The sequence below is a fragment of the Panicum virgatum genome, chromosome 6K (genome assembly GCF_016808335.1).
Source record: "Panicum virgatum strain AP13 chromosome 6K, P.virgatum_v5, whole genome shotgun sequence".
NCBI classification, from domain to species: Eukaryota; Viridiplantae; Streptophyta; class Magnoliopsida; order Poales; family Poaceae; genus Panicum; species Panicum virgatum.
The window spans coordinates 18,586,955-18,608,748 of NC_053141.1; the positions used below are offsets into that span (position 1 = coordinate 18,586,955).

A 21,794-nucleotide genomic window follows, 5' to 3' on the forward strand; every position below is an offset into this window, starting at 1 on the left:
CCGGTTGGTAGCTCCAACCCGGACCAAAATGGCCTTTAGTCTCAGTTAGTGGCTCCAACTAGGACTAAAGGCTCTTTATGGGTTAATTTAAAAGAAAGTCATCTCAATGAAAGTCACATGTGCTGTGTAGGTGGGGTGGTAAGGAAGCTACGCACAAGGTGAGACATCTCAGGTTTGAATGGTCAAGGCCGGAACCTTTAGTCCGCCGTTAGAACCGGAACAAAAGACCGGTTCTCTGTAGTGTGACACAAAAACTCATGTAGCATCCAAAGGTGAAAATAAGAATTTGAGGGGCAACAAACAAATCGAATGATGAACTCTAACATTGAGGTATAGGTGGCCTTTTTAAAACATATGGATGGCATAATGATAGGGGCGGAGTTAAGTAGATGCCTAGGTATTCTAGGGAATACCCATCTTATTTTTTTCCTCACAAAATCACGTATATTTGAAGTATGCATTCGTGTATATGTTATGAAGGGCCTAATTCTCTGTTTTATTTCTTGGTTAAAAATCAGCCCAACAATATCCAACATGACCCAACTGCCTAAATCTATATGTTGAACAATATATATTATCCGTATATAATTATGTGCTACTAATATGTACTTTGGCTATCACTTTCTTTGTAAAATGATGAATATGATGTCCGGGAGGCCGAACAGTTCGGGGGAAATCTTGAAAAAAGCTTAAAAGCTCTTTTAAGCTTCAATAGCTGGAATCTTTGCATTCGCATACAACCCTGAGATGTGACGGTGTCACTTTTCCGAACCCTAAACCCTAATTCATTTATAGGACTGACTAGGGTAGACGAGTTTCAAAGACCTTAAAAGGTATAAGAAGGATCCACTGGGAATGAATGGGAAGCAGAAATTTGGAAATAAGTACGAAATGTCTATAAATGAATTTTCTCATTATTTTGTACTATTTGAAATTTCAAATACCCACCTCCCAAATCCTAAAGCCCGCCCCTGCATCCAGTCTACAGTTCCACATGACGGCTGGAACGATGCCATCCACTTCGTCGGCTCCACCCGTCGCTAGCCCAGATATGCCGATCGCTGCGGTTCAGGTGCGCTCCAACTTTCACCGTTCACCATCTCTTCGACAAAATGCCTCGTCACTGCAGGAAAGCCATCCCATCAGCAGCGCTAGCAGTGACGTCCCAGCATCAGTTGGAACACTGCAAACCAGTGGGCAGAAAATGCTCCTGTGCGTCTCCCCTGCTTACCTGACGCAGGCTAGGTGCGTCATGATAGCCCGTGTATTAGCAAGACAGGCTAAGATTTAATAGCACCAATTCGCTCTGACAAGCAATGGGATGGGAAGGGATTTGAGATCCAAAGATGCCAGGAAGTTTGTCTCTGTCATGGACTTATTGTCATATGCCCGATGCATGAGGCCCAGAGAAATGCAACCTCATTTTTTAGATAAAGGATAAAAATCCGGCTTCATCTATCGAAATAGAATCAGACCAATTATTACAGAGTTCAACTCACAGCACCACGAAAAAGTTGTAAAGCACTACGGTTTACAAACAGGTTGACAAACTAGAAAAGATAAAGAAGATCAAACTGGACCAATCCATCTACTAGATAACCAGCCCCTAGAACCGAAGAACTATAAAGCAGATACTTCTAAGTGTCGACACACTTGAACCAACATGTCCTTGTGCTCATCCTGACGCTGCAAGCTGGCCCACTGGTGTAGCCAATGTGTGTCCCTAAATAGTACCTGCAAGAAGTTTTGGGTCTAGCTTTTTCAAAAATAACCTCATTTCTTGTCAACCAAATAGCCCAAATTAGTGCCGCTGCTGCTACTAGCAATAAAATGTTGGTTTTAGGACCGTTTGGCCTTAACCACTGACTAAACAACTCATCTTTGTTAGCAGGAATATTTATGCCAAAAGATACTTGAACAGCTCGCCATAGGCATCTAGCATAGGAGCACTCGAAAAACAAGTGGTGTATAGTTTCAGGTAAGTGACAAAAGCAGCAATTCTTATCACCATGCGAATTGCGTTTAGCAAAATTGTCCTTAGTTAAAACTACACCTCTTTTTAAATACCATAGGAAAACCTTAATTCTACCTGAAATTTTAGACTTCCAAATTTCCTGTGACACCTGAACACCATTATTTATTAGAGCAGCATATAACGACCTAACCGAATATTGCCCAGTTGAATGTAAGGACCAAATAAGTTGATCCCGCCCATCCTGTAAGTTGAACTCTAGTAAAGAAGCAACAATTCTATTCCAATTTCTCAAGTTGTTTCCCGTCAATTTCCTTTCTAAAAGAGATATTGAGGGGAGATGAATTGCAAACTTGAGCTACAGTATCATGTTTTCTTCTAACTATGTTGAACAAAGCCGGGAATTTTTCTTTAGTGTGATAGGTCCTAGCCATTTATCTTTCCAAAACCTTGTTTGGGTACCATCACCAATTTTAAATGTCCCATAGGACAACACCGTGTCCTTAACATTCATAAGGCCTTTCCAAAAGTGAGAATCCCTTGATTTTTTCTCGCAACCACTTAAGGTTCTATTTGTGAGATATTTGTTACGCAGCAATTCTTGCCACATCCCATCTTCATTACACAACTTAACAACCCACTTACTTAGCAAGCATTTATTTTGTATCTCCAAATCCTGAACCCCAAGACCTCCTTGTGTTTTCGTTTGACAAATCAATTTCCATTTCACTAGCCTATACTTCTTCTTGTGCTGGTCATTTTGCCAAAAGAAACGCGATCTAAAGGACTTGATTTTCTCTAGCACCCCTTTTGGTATTTCAAAGAAAGACAATATGAACATAGGTAAGCTTGACAAAACCGAGTTGATCAATACCAGACAACCGCCAACCGTTGACATTTTGGCTTTCCAACCACTTAGCTTTTCTCAATCCTTTGTTCTATAGTTTTCCAATCACTATTACTCAATTTTCTGTAATGCATGGGTAGGCCTAGGTAGCGAAAGGGAAATTTACCAACTTCATACCCAAACAATTGAGAATATTCTACCTCATGCTCCTTGCCCTTACCGAAGCAAAAAATTTCACTCTTATGGAAGTTAATCTTTAAACCTGACAATTGTTCAAACAAGCTTAGCAACAATTTCATATTTGTAGCTTTTGGCAGGTCATGACTCAAAAACAGGACTGTATCCTCCATGTATTGGAGTATAGACAGTCCATTTTGTATCAGGTGTGGTATAACCCATTCTATCTGGCCGTCATCTTTATCCCTTGCAATTAGGATAGACAGCATATCCACCACTATATTGAGTAGTATGGGAGATAAGGGATCCCCTTGCCGAAGTCCTTTTCTTGTTTGGAAGTATTTGCCTAGCTGATCGTTAACCTTTATATTAACATTTTCCCCTTGTATAAAATGATACACCCATCTGCACCATTTTTAGAGAAACCTTTCATACGAAGCATCTGCTGAACAAAACTCCACTTGACTTTGACATAAGCTTTCTCAAAATCTATTTTAAAAATTATCCCATCTAGCTTCTTAGTATGTAACTCATGGGTTGTTTCGTGCAAAATCACTGCACCTTCCATTATATTACGCCCCGGTAAAAATGCAGTTTGAGTTGGCCTAATTATTTTCTGTGCTACTGATGATATTATATTTGTGGCCACCTTTGTAAACATCTTGAAAGATACATTTAATAAGCATATAGGCCTATATTGTTGTATTCTCATTGCATCAGTTTGTTTGGGTAGCAGTATGATTGTCCCAAAATTGAGCCAGTGCAAAGGTAGAGAACTGTTATGGAATTCCCGAAAAAGTGCCATGAGATCGTCCTTTATGGTTTCCCAAAAGACTTGGTAGAACTCAGGCGGAAATCCATCCAGACCCGGGGCCTTGTTATGATTCATTTGGAACACTGCAGTTCTCACCTCTGTTTCAGAAAACTGATCAACTAGAAAACTCATTTTCCAATTGTGAAACTTGAGGGATATTGTTTGTAATGGACTCATCAAGAGTAACTTCATTACTTTCAGGGCGGACCAAAAAAACCTAGGTAGTTTTAATTTTCCAGTCTCTGATGGTGATAGGAATGTCAATGAACTTGATTGGGTGCTGATATGTTCAATTTTCTAATCCATGATCAGTTTAGCTGACCTAATATTTCGTTTCATCAAGTATTTCACATGCAATTCAATTATTTGGAAAGTCTAGAAGATGAGTGATTTTTAGTGGCATAGTAGCATATGGCTAATTATTTTAGGAATGTATTAGGATGAAAATAGGATGGAATAGGATCCGTAGTAAACGATCTAAGATTATTCATGACAAGTGCTTTAATTATATAGGAATAAAGAACATAAAAAATCTTTCTTTGATTCAATAAACATTCTGATACAAACTTTCTATGATATAAATTAAGTTTCTAGGAGCAGAATCTGTTTGTTGCAAACAGATATGGGACAAAAGGCTATGCATACACCTTTGCTGAAAACATTGCTTACTTCCTCTCATTCTTGGAGTAGAATCTCAGGACCACATAGAAGAAAAGTCTATAGAGGACACCCCAAGCCAGGAGAATTCCAACATCTATCCAGATGTTATCAATTGTTATGTCCATGGTGGAGAGCACATCCTGGCCTATCAGGGGACATGTTGTTGATGTCGAGTTCAAATTCAGGCTGATATGAAGGTCACTTGGCTTGATTTGTCCCAGAGGTCCAGGTGAAAGCTCATTCTGTGTGCCAACATAGCAACGACTGCCTTTGAACTCATTCACAAGCAATGCCTCAAATGGATACTTTATCGCAGAGATATAGTGGAGCCACCTCCAGGCAATAGGAATCTTTGTCCGCTTCAGGAAGAACCCACAAGTGAGGAAGAAGAGTGCTGTTGTCGCAATAACAACAGCATATCCTGTGATGTAGCTTGGAACAAGTGCACTGACCAACATCACATAGGCATTAGTTGTTATGAGAGAAGCAAAAAGTATGATCCAGAAATTCACCAGATTGCTTTGTAAATGAAGCATGAACTTTGTGATGACTGCAAAGGTGAAGCCCTGAATAGCAAAGAATGGGAGATAGACAATAAGGGAGGATATCACGTAAGATGAAGCACGGTATGCATTATGGGACCTCTCACGGATGAAGATGAAGCGCTCTTGGATAAATGTGGGAACAGCATCGTTGGAGGAGAAGAAAACAAGGCAGACAGCAAAAATGTAGAAGTTGAGGAGGCGGTTGATGGTTGTGAAGTTTGCGTCGCTGAGGCGGTGGAAGAGTGTCGAAAGGATGAGTGCCATGACTGTGAGAACAATCTCCCGGGAGAGGAATAGCTCTGGTGTGCGAATTACGTTCAGTGCAGTACGCCATGAAAGTACAGCAACCTCCCTGAGCCATGGATTAGCAAACTTAGGACCATCCTCCGGGGCATCTAATGGTTCAAGGTCAAGCTGGTACTCATGATAGGTTGGCTCCTCTGGCTTGAAAACTGGCTCATGGGGTGATGGAGGAGGTTGATGGTGCGGCGTGCGCTGCAGGTAGCTTGACATTGGGGTCCTAGCTGGTGTTCGCGCTGGGGTCCATGTAGGTTTACGATGGGACACTGGTGTCCCTGTGACACCATGATACACCCAAACTGAAAAATCCTTGTAGAACTGTGAAGCTAGTCTTGGATGATAGGTTGAGGTTCCAGTATGCAATGGTGTCTGTGTCTTCCTCTCAAGAGAGTTGTCAAAATTTTCCTCCTCATCGCCAATATTGTAGGATTCGTAATTTGAGAAGGGATGAGCATGAGGTGTTGCCGTTGTGACAGAGAACTGGTTGCTTTTGAGCTGGATTTGTCGGAACTGCACTGATTTCTGATATGGTGTTCTTGGTGTCTTTGGTATTGGAGTTTTAGCTGCCTCATTGGGTTTGCTGCCATCCCTCTGGTAGGCAACCAAAGGCTCAAGTCCTAGTGTTGATTCATCATACTCCTTGATGACATCCAGGAGATACTCAATGCTGTTCTCTCCATCCGGTACTGGTCGGCCAAATCCAGCAAGGTATGTGGGAAGTGTTATTGGACTGCCTAGATAGATTAACCTTCCTCTGCATGAAGTATAGTATCTAGTTAGAATGTTATACTTAATAGTGAAGAACTCATCAGTAAGTAATTATCTGTTAGAAACTCTGATTTTTAAAAGTGATTTAAAATAAAATGATTTAGACTTTTATCACCTTGCAAGGATGACAATTCTGTCGAGAAGCATCTGAATCCTGAAAGATGGCTGGTGAATTGTCATCAGAACAATGCTTCCCCCTTTGGCAATCTCCTTCACTTTCTCCACCACACTGTATGCACTGGTGGAGTCAAGACCAGAGGTCGGTTCGTCGAGAAACAGCAGAGACGGTTTATGAATTATGTCTATGCCAATTGACACCCTTCGGCGTTCCCCACCAGAGACGCCTCGTATCCCTTCGTCCCCAATGTACGTGTGAGCCGTTGTCTGTTATTTGACATCAAGCATGTTCGTAAAAAAAATGTGAAGGATATTCTCACTTTTTCAAGCATGGACCCAATGAAATTACAGGGGAATAAATATATATTGTTGATTTTTTTCAGAATTTTCTAGGGAAACGAGAGCTACAGATACATCATGGGAAACATGTTTCTTCCAGAGTACTTTCATGAAATTATAAGATACAGAGAAAAAATTGGTTGACAAAAAACTATTGAGAAGGCATACTATAAATAGAACATCCGGCAATTTCTGAACTAGTCATGCCTTAGGCTTATGGTAACCTATTTTGTAATCATTTAAGATTCAGAACATTAGCTTGTTACTCCAAATCAAGTGAATCATGTTTGTGACTGTTTTTACATTACTAAATGGTTAAAATCAGAATGTCTCATAATTCATAGTAGTAGTATTTTGTTTCGTTGAACAATAGAAAGCTAGAATTTAATTAGTCTTTTGTTTTAAAAAATAGGAACCTAGAACTAGAACTAGAACAGAGGGTAATAGACCTGCAAACCCAGCTGCTCAATGAGCTCCCACACCCGCTTCAGCTTCTCCTCCCTGGAGAGGGAGGGAGGCAGCCGGACCTCGGCCGCGAACCTCAGCGTCTCCAGCACCGTGAGCATCGGGAACAGCTGGTCATCTTGCATCACGTAGGATGAAATCTGCTTCATGTAGCTCGTGGTCACCTGAACAGAGTTCAGACTTTCAGTTCAGGGCACAATCAGAAAGCTTCACTGACCAAAATTGTAAGAGAACATCTTCGTGCTAGTGCTCTTACCGGACGTCCGTCGACGCTGACGGACCCCTCGAGGCTCCCCCTGGCGATCCTCCCGGCGAGGGCGTCGAGGAACGTCGACTTGCCGGCGCCGCTGGGGCCGAGGATCGCCGTGACCTGGCCGCGGAGCGCCTGGCCGGAGATGTCGTTGAGCAGGTACACCTCCTTCTTGACCTTGACGCCGTCCTTCTTCTGCTTCTTGATGACGCTGTAGGACAGCTCCTTGAACTCCAACCCCTGCCCGGGGAAGCTCACTACTTTCTCCCCCGGAGCCGGCACCGGCCGCACCGGATCATGGCCGCCGCGGTGCTGGTGCTGGTGCTGCTGCTGCCCCCCGCGCGCGTTGTCCGGGGCGTCGAGGAAGCTCTCCAGGCTCTTCTTCCGCTCCGTCCTCCGCACGGGCATCTCCGCCGCCGCCGTCCTCCGGGCATCGCCCGCCCGCTCCGCAGGGTGGGTGGTGGCCTGCGTCTCGGCCCGCTCCACGCGGTGGCCGGCTGGCCTCTCCGCCCGCTCGGCGCGGTGGCCGCCACCAGCCGGCATCTCGGCCGCTCTGTGGCCCCCGTTGGCCGCCTCCCGGCCGGCCCTCCGGGCGCCGGCCACTTCATGGTGGTGGTGCTGCTGCTGCTGCTGCTGGCGATGCATGGCTCCCGCTGCAGCTGCCTCGTTGGTGGCGTGCATGGATCTTTATAGGTGTGGCACATTCGCCGCGGCGTCGCTTTCGCTGGGAACAAGGGGGGTTTCTGAGCCTGCGATGTTGCGTTGGCCGCGGCCGAGCACGGCCAAAATTGCGGTGTTTTGTCCAGTAATTGCAGCTTTGGAGGTGATGTTTCCGCTGGCATCGGTTTTGCAGGAGGCGCTTTGGTTCATAGCTCCGTGCCGTTGGAACGTAGGCGGATCTGCAGAGGCGTTCACGACGATGTGCTTGGCTCATTGGCTGCTTTTTTTTAAAACAGCAGTGATGGTTACTGCGACAGCTTTGCTTGGGCTTGTTTTAACGTAATCAGTAATCACTCTAAGTAACAGGCTTCGCATGGATTTCGTTTTCATGATTTGGCTAGGCAGGTTGTGGTGTGGGTGCATTTGGTAGCCTGCGCTGCACTACGGTGGATCCAGCTGGCTCGTGGGCAGGGTAGTGGTTGCTGTTTCTTGCCTGGGCCGCTTCCATCCTTTTCGACATCGATGTCCATTATTAGCTCTCGAGTTTCCGTTAAGTGATCAACTGGTTGTGATCTTCCGGTCTTGGATGGTCTGATATGCAGAGAAAAACATCCTGAGTGACAGAAACTAATGCAGCTAGCCTAGTGTGGGCTGGCACTGAAGGTCAGGTGCTTCTCTGCAACTAAAAAAATGCTCGTGTTTTCACGGTTGCTAGGCTTCACTTTCGAACCGTCTTTTCTTCTTTTTGGTGTATATTTGTTTTCTCATATCCTTGATAGACATTTTTAAGCATATTTTCTACTTGTCAATGGTTAGTGAAAATTCCTTGTATGGCATCAGATAAAAAAAAATGGTTCCTTATATGACACTAAAAATTTTGGCATCCCTTATTTGACACCGGCATTTATTTTCATTTCTTTGACATTTATATTTCTTATTTAACATCGGATATATTGTCTGTTCTTTTCTTGATATACTTCCGTTAGTTTGTCTGGTATTCCCACCAAAAAGATATTTTTACCCGTCATCTTGTCTAGTGATATGTGGTGAGTTTCGTGTGGCTGCATCTAGTACAAAAGTTCTTGTTATATACTTATTAGTGAGATAGAATGTATATAAATTGCATTGTCGATCTGTGTCGAAGTATCTTTCTTTCTGTTTTCTGTAGTTTTTCATTGTTACAAAAATAAGTTCAAGGTGGTCACAGATATAAGGTGAGGACCAGTGCTGGTCACTGTCGGATGATGAGTAGTTGACAATATTATGTGAATTCGATGTCTCTTGGCCCGTGATGTGTAGGCATAGAATGCAATGTGGCGGTCGACGGATGCGGTGAAGGTCAAGCGAAAAGTTCATGCTAATGGACCAAGGGCGGTGAAGGATGGACGTGAGTATGCTTGGACAAAGGGACACGAGAAGTCAGGGCGGAGTCACGAACGATTCATGTGGTGCACGGAAGAGCAAGAGTACATGACAGGATGGAGACGGCGTCAGTCGAGTGAAGCGGGATGGAGGCGTCACAGGCTTAGCGGAGACTGGACACGCATCGACATCAGGGAGGTCACATGGCGGCCAAGTGAAGATGGGCGATTTTGGTAGTTTAGACCTCAAAAGCACGATGTAGGCAGGTTTTCTAGTTTGGTCTTTAAGATCGGGGGTGCGTCCGGTGTGGCCGGATTGTCGAGGTGGAGGGCACGTGGTGCCATCACGAAGTTTGTGTCGAGGTGAAGCAAAATCATGAAGACGGCGTGTCCGTCTGATGTTCCGAGAAAAAGATGGATGAAAATTTTTCCAAGCGTGTTATAGGTGTAGTCAGTAGTGTAGGGGCAAAACCGAGAGATTTGTGGATATGAAGAGACGAGGGGCAGCCATTCCATGGGCTCCCTCGTCTTTTTCCTTTTTCCCTTTCTTCCGCCTAGAATTAGAAATTAGGAGATGAAGAGTTGAGATTTTATTTATCGTGGATCACCGAGGAATGGAGGCCGGAGGTCGTATCCTCTTTTTTTTTTTGCCATCCAGCGTTTTGATTCCATTTAATTCATGTCTTGTTTATCTTGTTTTGTTGATGGAACTTTTTTGGATTCCTTTTTATTCTTGATGAACGGGAGGCAGCAGTGCGAGGCGGAAGCTCGCGTGGCGCTCAGGCGAGGCGTGGCAAGTGGCGCCGCTCGTGCCCAGCACAGCAGGGGAAGCAGCGAGCGGCGGCGGCCAGTGCTTGCTGACACACAGGAATTCAACATTTTGTTCGTTGGTTGAAGATAGGAACATTTTGCTGTCCGTTTAATCCTATCGTGGTCGGAACATTTTGTTGCTTGCTGACAACATTTTGCTGACAATATTTCTATTAACATTTTCGAACTATTAATTTAACATTTTTGAAATACTGGTTCAATATTTTTGCAGTAAAATATTGAATGGACCATTAGCTGGGCCTCAGTCGACTTTATAGGTGAGTTGCTTCACTATCTTCCACAAGATATATAGGGGTCCCTTGTAATTAGAAAAAAAATATTTCGCTGGAATAAATTGTTTCTGCAAAAATGTTCTGCTGAAACAAATATTCTGTTGAAAAAAAATTCCATTGGCAAAAAAATATTCAGCTAAAAATGAAAAAATGTTCCATTGAAAAAAAAAGAAAAAAATATTAATTAGAACTTCCAGAAGAAAACAAAGAAAAAAACACAAATTCAGCTAATAGACCACCAGTAGCCGCTGGAGCGTTGTGGGCTTCTGCGACGCGCGCACGACTTCTAAACGACCGTGTTTGGCTGGTGGTACAGAGGCAGCCACGGCAACGGGTAGGTTTTTCCCTACTGCGCCGCACCCCCCACACTCCAGTCCACCCCAGTCGGACTCGCGCCACGCCGCCCGCGAGCTAGGGTTTGCTCCGCCGCCCGCCGTCCCTTCACCCCCACCGGCCCTCCCCTCCCTGCCATCGGCATCCGTTCGTGGGCTCGGCCGCAGGGATCATGCAGATCCAGTTGGGGAGGGCCGCGCACCCCTCACGGCGACCAAATCGCCGGCCCCTGTTCGCCCGCACCCTGACTCGTCGTCGCCGCCGCACCTGCAAGAGAGGGAGAACAGAACAGGGGCCGTGGTGGTGGAGCAAGGGATGGAGGACCGCCTCGACGAAGAATCCTGCCACAGCGCCACCCCGCACCGGCGTTGGGGTCTTCTGCGCCGCCGGCCGGGTCTGGACGCGCCGCCAGCCGGGCCTCCTGCGCCGCCGTGCAGTCCTCCCTGGGCCGCCGTTGGGGTCTCCTGCGCCGCCATCCGCGCCTCCCCGGAGCCACCGACGCGAGGCAGCGCCGCTCGCCTCGCCTTCCGTGGCGCCCCTCCTCGCCGCTGCATGGCACGGCCCCTCCAATTGCCTCCTCAAGGCGCCCCCCCCCCCAGGTGCGATTTAGCCCTTTGTTGACGGATCTGTTGCACGACGATCTGCTTTATTCTAACTGTCCTCCTGCTTCTGATGCTTGTGGCCTCTATTTGCAGCCCATCTCCACGCAGTAATAGCTTTGTACAAATCACTCTGACATCACACATCAGAATTATATAGGTATGGAAACACCTAGGCACTACAACTAATATGGTTTCTACGAAGCTAATGATAGCAAGATGCTAACAGCACTTAAGCAGTTCCCTTAAACTGAACATTCAAAAAAAATTGTTTTTGCAGTAGGTAAACATTTACCCTCAGCTTTGATTTGTTCCTTCACAGGTTTCCCCCGTTGCTCAACATTCTATCTACTGCTTTTGTTGACGGATCTTCAAACAATACGCTGGCACCTTCGTCTACATCATCGTGCTCCCTGCCTCGAGCTAGGCACTACAACCTGCATGCAAAACGAGCTAAACACTCAGTCAAGGCAAGTTCCCGGATCTTTCATTACTCTGCTGTTTTTTTTTCTTAGCATAACACACAGTCCCAACCACTATTGAATGGAGACACCCCAGAACTTTTCCCTGTATTTGCCAACAGATGAAATGGGACCGGGCCAGTACCTCCTTGCTCCTTGACCTCTGTATTAATGAGAAGGAAAGCAAATTCAACTGGAACAATATGGGGTTAACACAAGACGGGTGGCGTAACGTGGAACGCAAATTCAAAGAACTTGGAAGCCAGAAGTTTACTCGGAGACAGATGAGCAACAAACTGCAAACTCTGAAAAAAAGCTTCAAAAGGTGGAAGGATCTACAAAGGCACACTGGCCTAGGCCGTAACAAGAGTACGAGTGGTGTGGAGGCAGAAGACGAGGTGTTGGAGGATGAATACGGCACCGAGAATGCCCCCGATATGGTAAGTCTCCACAGATAAAATCTCACTTGTTTTGTGGCACAATTCCCATGTGGCCCATCTAAGTGTTCTAACATCTTTGCACTGCAGAATGCCCTAGAGGAGGAGGCTCACGCGCTTGGTGACCCGCCTCGTTACCTAGATTAGCTGTTTAGGCTGTACGATTCCCTCAAAAATAGGGGATCATTCATGTATGCTGGAGGTGTTTGTGCGTCAGTCACTCCCCCAACAGAGGTGTCGGTGCCCTGACCCGGCGGTCCGGATCCAACTAGTGATGATGCTGCGTGTTCCTCGTCCCAGATGTTAATGCAAGATGCAATACAGTAACACACGGGTTTATCTTGGTTTCGGCCGTGGGGCCGTACGTCCAGCAAACGGGTGTACGAGAGCACTGTACTATCTTGCACCGGGGGTGCCTGTAGTAGGGGGTACAAGCAAGGCGAGAGAGGGAGGGAAGCTCCCAAGTCTCCGCTAGAGGAGTTGATTGAGGCGAGTGCCAATATCGGGGTTCAGAGGAGCGTATGTGCTTTTCTAGTAGTGCGAAGCGTTCTGTTCTACCGAATGGGCCGACCCACCTTAAGGGAAAGCCCGCCTCCTCCTTTTATAGACACAAGAAGGGACGGTGTACATGCACAGGGGATCGTGGAAGTCGTCGTCTTCTCCCCGGATCGCGGGGGTGCAGTGGTCGAGCACTGTGGGAAGTACACTGTGGGGTACGGCGCCGGGCGTGGCTGTCATCCTAGGCATCGTCCTTGGTCTTGTGGAGATCGCGCCAGCGTCCTGGCGGCTCCAGCGTGGCGGCGTTCCGAAGGTCCTGCAGCCAGGGTCTTGTCCTGGTGAAGGCCGGAGCCACTTCCGAGGGTCGTGCCCATGCCGTTCGGGGGCTCCGCGGAAGGGAAAGTACGAAGGAGGCATGAGGAGTTGGCAGCATAGTAGCTGTAGCAGTGCCGAGCACGTCTTGCACTGCGTCGTAGGTTCCTACAGTGTCGCCACAGCGCCGGGGAGCAGTGACCGGAGTTGGCGGACGGGACTCCGGTCACATCCACTGTGGGGAATGGCGGCCTGACGTCGTCTGACCCGGGCGCTGTGGAGGAGTGGTTGGCATTTAATGCCTTCGTATGGCGAGCGGGTGTGTGGAAGGGCCGTTTGTCCTTTCTGCCGAGGGGTGGCTTTGCCCAGCGGCAGAAGAGCACGCTTCAACCACTCGCACTTAATACGGGTGGTGAGGGAGCTTCCAGCGGAAGGATTGTGCCTGGGCCCGCGTCCGCGTGACACGTGGCGGTTTCGGACCCCTCCCGAGTAGCTAGCTGAGCCGAGAGCTCACGGGGTCCGGATAGGCACGTGGAGGTCCCGGACCCATCTGCGGGAATCCGGATGGCATGTGGAGGTCCCGGACCCATCTGCGGGAATCCAGATGGCATGTGGAGGTCCCGGACCCATCTGCGGGGGTCTGAGTCCGTGGCCATAGGTGCTGAGCATTTCCACCTCTGGGACTCGTGGTGACACCGGACCCGTTCCCGAGCGGGAAGCGGGTCCGGGACCGCTGGTCCGGTGAGATGGAGTCGGACCCCAGGGGTCCGGCTGCACAGCGCTCCTTAAGGCGTAGATGATCCGCTTTCTCGAGGGCAGGCTCGCTTCCCTCGAGCGAGGCGGAAACGATCCGCCTTCTCGAGGGCAGGCTCGCTACCCTCGAGCGAGGCAGAGGCGCAGGGCGCGGTCGAGGGCTTCAGCGGGGAGCCCTCGAGCGAGGCGGAGATCACCCTGCGGGATCGAGGGGGGTGCGGACGGGCCGCACTGAGTACGTGGGCCGCGTGTTGGGCTTCTTTGTGTCCTTTCCTTTCTTCCAGCTTGGAAGGAGACTGTAGGGCTTAGTGGGCCCAGTTGCTAAACATGTGTTTGCTTTTTTAGGGCGATTTTAGTCCCCTGATTAGGGTGCCCATAATCATGGTATCCGACAGTAGCCCCCGAGCCTTTGGTCGAGTCAGGGGATTTGGCCAATGGGTATTTCGGCAAATTTACCCCTTGATGTGATCGATCGGTGCTGTGGTCTCGCCAGACGCATCCGGATGTTGGCCTGGTGGATGCGACAACTCGTCGGTCGGGGTAGTGCGCTTGCAGAAAAAGTACTCCGAGGCGCGCCCCTTCTTGTCTTATTTCGGTGACGAGACGTGTCAGCGCGCTAAGCAGGCTAGGGTCATGATGGCGCCTACCGCTTTGCTGGTGCGATTGCCGCGCTGTCTCGCGTTTAGGGTCTCAGCCTTGCTTTCCCGGTCGCCTTGCGATGCGCCGTTCGAGGGCAGTCGGCCAGCGCCGATGCTGGGCCGCTCAACGTCCAGGGGCTCGTCTTTGCGTTGTTTGGTCACGTCTCGGCACGGTAACCGAGGGCATCTTTTACTCGTGGGGTGCCGCACCGTCACGGGCAGTCCAAACCTTCCCCTTGCGATAGGCTTAAAGCTTGGCGCCCGATGCGGCTATAAATAGGGATTGTGGGACTCCCTTTCCTCTCCAACTTCCCTGCTCTTACGCGGCGGAGGCGGCCGCAACCAGGAAGAGGAAGAGGAAGGAAAAGCACGATAAGGCGTGCCAAATTGCGCACGCGGAGGGGAAGCCACGGCCCACTACGCCCGAGTCCACCGAGGAGGAGGAGGGCTCCTCGGATGCCGAGATCAACTTCTCGGACAACGACGAGGCGGCGACAGGCGCGGGTTCCCCACCGGTCTTCCGAGGGGCTGGCGACGAGGATGTGCCCGTGACGTTGGGTGAGGCGAGGCTCATGCCAAGGTCATTGGTGAATCCGCCCCTCGTAGGGGCGGAGCGGAGATCGCCCATGCCAGCGGCGGGACGTAGGTCGCCCACGCCAGCATCGGGCGGGAGGTCGTCTACACCCACGACAGGACAGAGGTCGTCTCCACCGGCGACGGGTAGGAGGACACCCATGCCCGCGCTGTCGACGGGTGGCGACGGGTCCGCGGTGAGCGCGGAGATGTCCGCACAGACGGCCTCGAGGCTCGAGGCCGATCCGAGGACGATGCCCTCGGGTCAGTCATCGAGAGGTGTCAGTGTGCCGCGGGCCCGAAGGAGCGGCTCGGGCAAGCGCAGCATGAGTGCCCGATCAGGGTAAGTGATTTTGATTTTATTCTTTGCATTTGTTTAATTGGCCCCCCAATCTTGATGACTTCAGCGTTTCCTCCCCGATTACTAGCTCCGGGGCCATCGCCAGGGATGCAGTCCCGCTTGCGCTAACCAAGGCCCTCAAGACCGGGGCGCGTGCCACACCGCACACGGGACCGTAGCCCCTGCCCGTCGTGGACATTGAGGCGGAGGCCACGAAGCTCCAGGAGGCGATGGCTCGAGGGACCCAGAAGGCCCTACAGGCTCGAGCGCCGGAAAGCAGGGGCGATGTCGGCCCAGGCGGCGCTGTAACGGCCGCTCAGGCTGACGCCGAGGGGGAGGTCGACTGGGACGGCGCAAATGACGCCACCCGGCCGGACGTCGAAGTCGAGGCCGGTCGCAGGAGAAGGAGAAACTAGTGGGGGCGCGCAGGAACGCCCCGCCAGCCAAATAGGGGTGGAGACCCTCGTCCTCGAGCCCCCGAGGGCTGGGTTTGAGGGTGTCGTGGAGGAGGAGTTGGCGCCAGGGGCGCCGGCAGAGGAGGAAACCCGCGTCCCGGAGCCTGCGGGGGCTCGGGACGACGGTGTTGTTGCAGCGGTGACGGCACAAGCGGCGCCGGAGAACGTGGTGCCGGTGGTGCAACTGCCGGAGAGCAGCGAGGAGTACGGGGACTCAAGGGACATCGACCCTGCTGCTGCTGGCGCCGCCGATCGGATTGCCGAGTTCTCGTCGGCCTCCGAGGAGGTACTCAACGCGGGGACGACCGAGGGGCCCCGTCACGGGGCGATCATCCAGTCCGGGGTCCCCTTGGAGTGTCTCCGCAATGAGCAGGAGGAGGAAGCTATCTGGAAGGCGCATATTGAGGCCGACTCTCAGATTCTGGGCCACTTCGACCACGCCTTGGAGCTCCATAGAACGGTGGATTTCCAGATCAGCCAGGTAGGTGGCTCCCTCCCCGGAATCGTTTGTGTTTGGCCTTGATTTTGTTCGTTTCATTCACGCTCTTCCACTTGCAGCGGCTGAGGGACATCCCGCGCAAAAAGAGTGACGATCTGAACCGGCTGTACTCCCAAATGAGTTGGCTTGGGCAGGACAATGCCGAGTTGGTGCTGAAGAACATCGATGCCAACACCAAGATGACAGATCTGGGGGCGCGTCAGCAGGCGCTAGAGGAAGAGTTGGCGCGGACCGCCGGCAAGCGCGACGTCGAAAGGGCCGCGGCGGAGCAGAAGGCTCAGGAGGCCGAGGCGCGGACCGCCGAGCTGCAGTGTGTTAGGACAGCGCTCGAGTAGAAGGAGGCCGAGCTCCAAGGCAAGGAGGCCGAGCTCCAACGCGAGAAGGCGACCGTCGCCACGCTCTCTGGGATCCTCGAGGAAAAGGACAAAGCCCTCGAGGAAAAGGAGGTGGCCATCCGGAACGCGGAGGCCGCCCTCAAGGAGAAGGAGGACTTCTTGTCCTCGCTCGAAGGGGCCGTCCGAGTCCAGCAGGCGGAAGCGCAGAAGAATATTGGATTCGCTGTTATTGAATTCTAGTTCATCGCAGCTTATCTTGGTTCCTTTGACCAGAGCTGAGGCAGAGAGTGGCGGACGAGATTGCGGCGAAGGAGGCAGTCAACACTGCGCTCATGGCGGCGCAAGATGAATATACGGACCTGGAGCGGACCGCATGTTAGCATGTTGTAAGCATCTAGGCCCTCTAGGTATGTTTCGGTGATTAATGACAACCATTATTGTGACTAATGAGTTTGTGCAGCTTAATGAAATATTATCACTCATTGGATCATACGTTAAAGAGGCCCCTCAATCTCATTATTCAAAAAGGCGATCTCGGTATTCAACTCAAGCATGTAACAAGACTAATGATCTTTCTAGTCCTAAGTGTCTCAAGGTTGAGAAGGACACTTAGATTAATATAGGTTTTATAGTTTTGTAGAGGTCGCACTATTAAGAGGGGTTAAGGCTAAGTAACTTGAGCATGGACATGGTCAATCAAAAATAGATGCACACTATAGTCACTCAGGTTCCTAGAAGTTCAAATAAGTGGTTTTCAACTTATATCTCAAGAATATTTGGATTTCATTCAAGACTCAAATCAAAAAAGGCAAAAATCAGAAAAAGTCTATACACCGGCTTAACCGACGACTCCAATTTTCTATACGTCGGTTAAACGCAGTTATCAGAGTCTGGACAAGTACATACACCAGTTAAACCGACGATGTTTGAAATTAACGTCGGTGCAATTGTCCAGAGAGTTGGTTTTTCCAGGGATTTCAGAAGTTATACTCACCGGTTAAACCGACGATGAATTTGAGTTAACGTCGGTGTAGTTGTCCAGAGAGTTGGTTTTTCAACTGATAAGTGGACAACTACAATCACCGGTTAAATCGATGATACGTCGGTTAATCTGCCCGAGTTGTAACGGCTAGTTTTCCAAATGGGCAGTTTACATTCCTCGATTAAACCGACGTTGATTATTGGAGGGCCATAGGATTAACTGGCGTTGCGTACTTTTCTGGCAGCTTTTCTCCAACGGCTCTATCCGCGTGAGGTGCCTATATATACCCCTCCAATGGGTAATTTTGATCTCTCTTGACACCAGCCAACATTCATACACTCATATTATTGTTGAGAGCCACTTTGAGCTTCACCTTCCACACTTTTGATCATTCAATCATTTAAGAAGCAAGACTAAGGTAGAGAGAAGCTTGTGTGCATCCGTTCTTGGTGATCGGTTCTTACTCAAGTGAAGGCCCTAACTTATTACTCTTGGTGATTGGCAGCACCTAGGCGATCTTGGTGATTGATGTGTTTCTTCCGGAGCTTGCCAAGTTGATTGTGGGAGCCCGAAGAAGTTATGTACGTGGCTTGAGCTCCACCACGCCGGGATGGTGAACGGAGACCCTTAGTGAGTGTTCTAGTCTTGGTGACTTGGGAGGTGACAAGACTCTTAGTGAGTGTCATAACGTGGATTAGGAGTGTGTGGCAACACATCGACACCACGGGAAAAAATCCGGTCGTCTCTTGCCCACTCTTTACTTTCAAGCACTTACTTTCATGCAATTATTCATGTGCTTGACCTTAGAGATCATAACTTAGCTCTACCTTACTTAGTTTCATAACTTGTTATATCTTTTATAGCTTGTGTAGTTTGCTTAGTTAGCCGGTTGGTGAATTGAGCCTTACTAGTATTGCATAGGTTAAGGTTGCTTTACTTTGTCTTAGAAATTTGAAAAAGGCCCAATTCACCCCCCTCTTGGTCCATCGATCCTTACAATTGGTATCAAAGCCTCGTTGCTCATTTGGATCATTAGGCTTCACCGTCTAGAGCTATGGCCAAGATGGGTGGTTCGCCACCTCACTTCGAGGGCAAGAACTTTGCTTATTGAAAAATTCGCATGGCCGCATATCTTGGTGCGATTGCCCCCGAAGTGTGGTTAGCGACTAAGACCGGGTTCACCGGAAATCCCACTTCCGAACAATTAAAGTGGAATGCTAAGGCTAGAAATGTAATTTTCGAAGCTATTAGTGAGTAAGTCTTTGCTAGAGTTAATGGTATGGACTTGACAAGTGATATTTGGAAAGAGCTCATTGAAATTCATGAAGGCTCCACAAAGTTTCATGAGCAAAAATATCACTTGTTTAGAGCTAAGTATGATTCTTTTAAAATGCTAGCTCATGAAAATTGCAATGATATGTATTCTCGCTTGAATGTCATTGTCAAGAACATTAATGCTCTTGAAGTATCTAAAATTGACAGTGGCTCCATTAACCGCAAGATTCTCATGCTCCTTCCGAAGCCCAAATACAACATCATCAATGCTATGCTTCAAAAGGAGAATCTTGATACGATGGAAGTGAGAGAGCTTGTGGGCGAAATTCGCGCTCATGAAATGGGTATCCTTGGTATGTCCGAAGAGCCAACTACAATCAAAACAATTTCTCTCAAAACCAAGGCCAACAAGCACCGCAAGCTCAAGATGATCAAGCAAGAATCAAGCTCAAGCAATGAAGAATAAGATCATCATGAAAGCTCATCCGATGATGAAGAAGATGGAGAACTTGCTCTCATGATGAGAATGTTTAGACGCTTGAGCGACAAGATAAACAAGAAGGGTTACAACTTTGATCCTAAAAGAAGAATGTTCCGGCCAAGGGAAGATGTCAAGAACAAAACATGCTACAATTGTGGAGAAAAAGGTCACATCTCTCCTGATTGCCCCAAGCCGGACAAGAGAAAGAAGGACAACAAGAGCAAGCTTCAAACGATGATGATGAATATGAAAAGAATAACAAGAACAAGAAGCTTGGGAAGAAGAAGAGCCATGATAAAAAAACCAAGTTCTTCCCAAAGAAGAAGGGAAAATTCGATTCATGCCACCACAACTCCGTGAAATTGGGTGTCATGTTGAAAATCATGCCACTCAATGGCATGATTTTCAACATGAGATCCAATTTCAAGAAAAGGCCACACCAAGAGAAGCTTCTTGGTGGAAAAACAAGAATAGATGACCGATGTCTAATCAAGTGAAGATTCAAGTGATGAAGAAGACATTGTCACCATTGCTCTCACCAATGAAGAACCATCGCTTCCTCCACCTCCTATGTGCCTCATGGCCATAGGTAACTCTAAGGTATGTGAGAGTGAAGATGATAGTGATGATGAGCTTGACCCTTATGAGTTTACTAAACTCATTAATGAGTATACATCCGTTATCAAGAGGGAAAAGGGCAAAGTCAAGCTTCTTGAGAGCACTCATGCCAATCTAGAGCTAGCTCACTCCGATTTGCTTGGCAAGTACAATGACTTGCTCAAAAAGCACCATGAGTCACTTGCACTTGCTAAACAAGTTGAGGAGAGTCACAAAAAGCTCAAGCAAGAGCATAGGGAGTTAGCTCACAAATATCAAGAGCTTGAGTTTGCCTATGAAGCAATTGACCCAAGTCTTGAGAACTCTTTCAATGAAAATATTGAAAAGGTCAATGCTTCTAGTTCATGCGATGACCTACTCATTGATGCAAATGCTACTAATGTTGTGCCCGAGCTTGCTCCTTCTAGGGAAAAGGAATTGATGGATCAAGTGGCAAGCCTCAAGAGTAGTGTGGAGAAACTTTCACGAGGAGAATACATCCACAAGGAAATTCTCTTCAACAATGCTCGTGACTATGGCAAGAGAGGTCTTGGTTCATTTCTGGAGCCAAATCAAGGCACTACTCCTCCGGAGATCAAGACTAGCTTCGTTAAGAAAGTTGGTTCATATTGCCAACATTGCCAAGTCACCGGGCACCACACTAGGGAGTGCACCTTACCATCACGCCCTCTTCCCACTTTACCAAAGAATTACTCATCAATGTTTCAAAATAACCATTTTCTTTTGAGTAGAGTGAAGGGCAAGGTGAAGGCCAAATTCATTGGCAAAATCCCTAAGGAGTCAAAGAAGAAGCTCCCCAAGCAACTTTGGATCCCAAAAGCTCTTGTCACACATGAACAAGTCCAAAGCTTGTTTGGGTTCCAAAAACTCAAAAGTGAATTCTCATGTGTGTAGGTGAACTACAAAGCCGGTGGAAAACATTGGGTTCTTGATAGCGGTTGCGCTCAACACATGACCGGCAATGATAGCATGTTCACCTCTCTTAAAGACCCCAGCGATCATGACATGTCACCTATGGTGATAACTCAAGGGGGGAAGTCTTAAGTTTGGGTAGAATAGCAATTTCTAAAGATTTATCTATTTCTAATGTCTTGTTTGTAGAAGCACTTAGTTTTAATCTTATTTCAATTGCTCAATTATGTGATCTTAGACTAACGTGTTCCTTTGACAAGAATGGTGTTGTAGTAACTCTTGAAGAAGACAAGTCATTGGTATTCACGGGGTTTAGGCATGGCAACATTTACTTGGTGGATTTCTCTTCAAAACAAACAAGCTCCATGACATGCCTCTTCACCAAGTCGTCGCTTGGGTGGCTTTGGCATAGAAGAATTGCTCATATTGGCATGAGCAACCTCAAGAAAGCCCACAAGAGAGGGATGATCACCGACTTGAAGGATGTCACCTTTGACAAGAACAAATTATGTAAAGCATGTAAAGCCGGAAAGCAAGTTGCAACACATCATCCCATCAAGACGATGTTGTCTACCTCCAAGCCGCTCGAGCTACTACACATGGATCTTTTTGGTCCAACCACATACAAGAGCATTGGTGGTAACCTCTATTGCCTAGTAATCGTTGATGATTTTTCACGTTATACTTGGGTCATGTTTCTAGGCGATAAGGGTAAAACTCCGGAAGTCTTCAAGACATTTGCAAGAAGAGCTCAAAGGGAGTACAACTCCCGAATTGTGAAGATCCGGAGTGACAACGGCACCGAGTTCAAGAATATGAAGGTTGAAGAATGGTGCGATGAAGAATGCATCAAGCATGAGTTCTCCGCCACCTACACGCCTCAACAAAATGGAGTGGTGGAGAGAAAGAACAATA

General features: G+C 48.2%; 1 protein-coding gene and 1 long non-coding RNA gene across 2 annotated transcripts; one reads left to right on the forward strand and one right to left on the reverse strand.

The window, feature by feature from the left end:
- Positions 1-4,327: 4,327 nt before the first annotated feature.
- On the reverse strand, positions 4,328-7,797 carry LOC120711963 (ABC transporter G family member STR-like). The gene is made up of 4 exons (XM_039997640.1): positions 7,261-7,797; positions 6,989-7,168; positions 6,199-6,467; positions 4,328-6,069 (listed from the first exon to the last, which is right to left on the reverse strand). Exons 1-4 carry the CDS (start codon positions 7,795-7,797, stop codon positions 4,476-4,478), a joined length of 2,580 nt encoding a protein of 859 aa, XP_039853574.1. The 3' UTR covers positions 4,328-4,475.
- Positions 7,798-11,313: 3,516 nt separating this feature from the next.
- On the forward strand, positions 11,314-11,770 carry LOC120711966. Its single transcript, XR_005690565.1, has 2 exons — positions 11,314-11,470; positions 11,633-11,770. It is a non-coding gene; the product is annotated as an uncharacterized LOC120711966 (long non-coding RNA).
- Positions 11,771-21,794: the final 10,024 nt, after the last annotated feature.

Coding starts and splice junctions, on each gene's coding strand:
- LOC120711963 (XM_039997640.1), bottom strand. CDS start 7,797: ATGCCGGCTGGTGGCGGCCACCGCGCCGAGCGGGCGGAGAGGCCAGCC. Junction 7,169..7,260: donor TCAGCGTCGACGGACGTCCG/GTAAGAGCACTA, acceptor AACTCTGTTCAG/GTGACCACGAGCTACATGAA. Junction 6,070..6,198: donor AGAATTGTCATCCTTGCAAG/GTGATAAAAGTC, acceptor TACTTCATGCAG/AGGAAGGTTAATCTATCTAG.